Source organism: Athene cunicularia (genome assembly GCF_003259725.1).
Source record: "Athene cunicularia isolate RWA chromosome 1 unlocalized genomic scaffold, athCun1 chr1_part2, whole genome shotgun sequence".
Classification (NCBI taxonomy): Eukaryota; Metazoa; Chordata; class Aves; order Strigiformes; family Strigidae; genus Athene; species Athene cunicularia.
In genome coordinates this window covers 1,764,199-1,767,204 of record NW_020799092.1, presented here as the reverse complement: position 1 = coordinate 1,767,204, position 3,006 = coordinate 1,764,199, and the positions used below count along the sequence as shown (strand labels likewise).

Below are 3,006 nucleotides of genomic sequence, written 5' to 3'. Positions count from 1 at the left end.
GTGTATACGAGACAGGTGCTGGCCAACAAACATTCCATTAATGGACAAATGGCTTTTTTCCTCCCCTCTGTGGGGAAGAGTGACTACACATGGAGATGCCGAGAGGAATCTCTGCCAGCTGTTGCCCGGCCACCTGGGTGAGCTGTAGCTCAGCATGCCTTCCACAGCAGGGGGAGGCAGCGGCCCCTGGCGGCCGGGAGGGCCGCCGGCCACCCTTCCCGGCTCCCGCCGGGCCCCCTCCCCAGCTCGCAACGCGGCCCTTCACAGAACAAACACCCGTAGAGTCTGGTTTTGAATGTATATTTTTTATATAAGGAATGCAGAACCCTTAAGAACAACAACTCCAGCATCCTGCTAGCAAAGGCAAGCAGTGAAGCTTGTACAAGCCCCCGCAGGCTCCCCCGAGGGGACAGATTGAGGGGGTATCCTCCCTGCGTTTTTTACAGCAGGCAGAGGGGCCCATCCGGAGGTGGATCTGTTCTACTGCCTGTTGTCAGGCTGCCTTAGGAAACAGGGTACCTACTGCCGGGCTGCAGTGAGGAAAGGTAGCAAGGTAAAGTGCTCTGAGAAAAATGAATGGGAGTGTTAATCAACAGTGTTGCAGCATGACTTGTTGGGGTGCTGAGCCAGCTGTTATGCAGTACCTACAGCACCACACAGTACTGGAGGCATCTTGATACGCATGACGCCCTGGAACAAAGTACCTACACACAGTACCAACCCGGCTCAGAGGCCCAAGCCAGCCCCAGTGTCCCACATGCAGGGGCAGCCGAGACTCAGAGCCAGCCTCCTCGCTCCCCCATCCTCCAGCCACCTCTTCTTCCTCACTTCCTCCTCCGGCTGTGGTTCTTCAGTTCCTCCAGCTCCTTCTCCATCAGGTGGGACTCAGCTGTAGTCTCAGAGAGCTGCAACGCACAGCCAACAACAATAAGAGTGAGCTATTCCTCCAACCTCCGCCCCGTGCCATGGCTGCGGGGTGAACACTAGACCCGTGACCTTGCAGGCAGTTGTGTACTCCGGACACATGTGGTGGGACCCCAAAGGCCCTCAGAGGGGTCAGAGGGAGATTGCTCTCTCTCTGGAGAAGCACCTCGTGTCACGGCAGCACACACAGCAAGATGTTTGTGCCTGGGAAGCTTTTCTGATTTCACAGCACGACCTTTCCAGGGAAGTCACTGAGATTTACAGCACGGTGATAGGATTTGTTCTCATTTTAGTGAGAGGAAGCTGTGAATTTGCACTTCATTGAGGTTGCCTGGAAAACCTGGGGGGCAGCTTGAGTGTCTGCTAAGTGTTCCAGCCACTAAAGCCACTTGCCAGTTTTAAAACACGGGAAGAGCGGAAGTAAGGAAAATGATGAAGGAATAAGTAAGTGTTTGTTCAGACTAAGAATACACAGGTATTCTATTTTACTAAAAATGTCTCTAGATTTTAAGTATGAAAGCTGTGATCTCTGGGTAAGGTTGAATTTCAGTTTATCTAGGGCTTGGAAATTCTTTCATCCATAGGTTTACACATAAAATAGATGTCACACCACTTGTCACAGCAGATGGAAGCTTTAATTCTCTGTGACCAGAAAGGGTGGCTATAACTTATTTTCACAGTTAGGGCAGAGGCCAGAGGGGCAAGAAAAATGCCATACTCCACACAGAAAGAGGCGACATGGCACTTCCAGGGGCTCCTCTCTAATTGAGCCACAGTGCTCATTAAAATCAAGTTCTGCTGCAGGGGGAACCTTCCTCTCCTTGCAGAGGGGATCAGACTATTCTCACAGTCACTTTGCTGTTACAGTTGTTCTGCATAACAAGGTACAGCAGAAAGAGCAGGGTGCAGCAAGAACAGCCTCTTCTGGCGGTCCCAGCGCCCTTCACATGGGCATTTCTGCAGCTACGGGCAGGTGACAGTTGGGCAAAGACTCACCATGTCCAGCAAAATATCCACTTTCAGCCGAAGGAGGTTGTTTTCTTCCTCTAGCTGCTGGTTTCGTTTGCGCAAGCGCTGCATTTCCCTGCGATCCCCTGTGAAGCTTCCTGATTCTGGAAGGAAAGAAAGAGGTCAAGATATGGATTGTCAGGCAACCGTGGCTACTTCAGATCCAAACAAGCTGAGCTGCACTCTACCTGCCACCCACTGGCCATTTTCAAACTTCAGGCTCTGGCCAGCGAGGTTCATAGTAGGGATGCCATACTCCAGGCCAAGCTCAATCTCACGGGTCGATCTATCCAACTGCAGGTAGGAGATGACAATGTTTTACAGATGTCCAAAGCCACCCCCTGCTCTCCTATTTCCTACTGACTGTCTCTGGAGCCTGAAATCCTACTTTGGTCACGTACTGCTGCAATAGAGGACCGGCTCCTCTCGCTACCGTGACTGTACCTTCTCCCGCCAAAACATACAACTCATCTCCCTGGGCTTAGAGACCATTGGTGAGGAGTTTTAGGTGACAGTTCTGGACTGTGGGTGGGGTGATGATTATTCTACCCTGAGCTACTTCCTTTCTACCTTTGTATCTGGTCACCAGTGATCAGAAACGGTGCCGCACCACAAGAGTAAAGAGGCATGGTTGGGAACTCTTGTAAGGATTATGGTGCTCACAACTGCAGCCACTCAGCCCTTGCCACCGCTGGCAAGCCACAGGCGCCAGGACTTACCAAGTGCAGGTTGGAGAGAGAGGCACATTTCCGGGGGGGGGTCTTCTTGGGGCTGAAGGTGTTCCCGAAGAGAGGCATTGTGCGCTGCTAGCTGAGCGTGTGGGGTGCTCCAGACAGCCTGGCGCTGCTTCCCGAGCAGGAGGAACGTGGCTGGTGCAAGGCCGTAGGCCAGAATCTGCGATGTGACAATATGGCCGGTCTGCGAGGACGTGGTTTCCTCTGGTGGCCTGTTTTCTGGTGCTTCCGCTGACGCTGCCCAGTCCGTTTCCACCTAAAACGAGACCCGCACCCCTCCTCCTCACGCTATGCACCCGCCCTTCAGAAAGGGGCTGGCGTGGGGCCCGGCCCAACCGCT

At 53.2% G+C, this 3,006-nt stretch overlaps 1 protein-coding gene across 1 annotated transcript; it reads right to left on the bottom strand.

The window, feature by feature from the left end:
* Positions 1-280: 280 nt before the first annotated feature.
* Positions 281-3,006, bottom strand: CBY1 (chibby family member 1, beta catenin antagonist). Its single transcript, XM_026867863.1, has 4 exons — positions 2,652-3,006; positions 2,121-2,226; positions 1,921-2,036; positions 281-905 (listed from the first exon to the last, which is right to left on the bottom strand). The coding sequence occupies exons 1-4, from the start codon at positions 2,727-2,729 to the stop codon at positions 825-827; spliced, it is 381 nt and encodes a 126-aa protein (XP_026723664.1). The 5' UTR covers positions 2,730-3,006; the 3' UTR covers positions 281-824.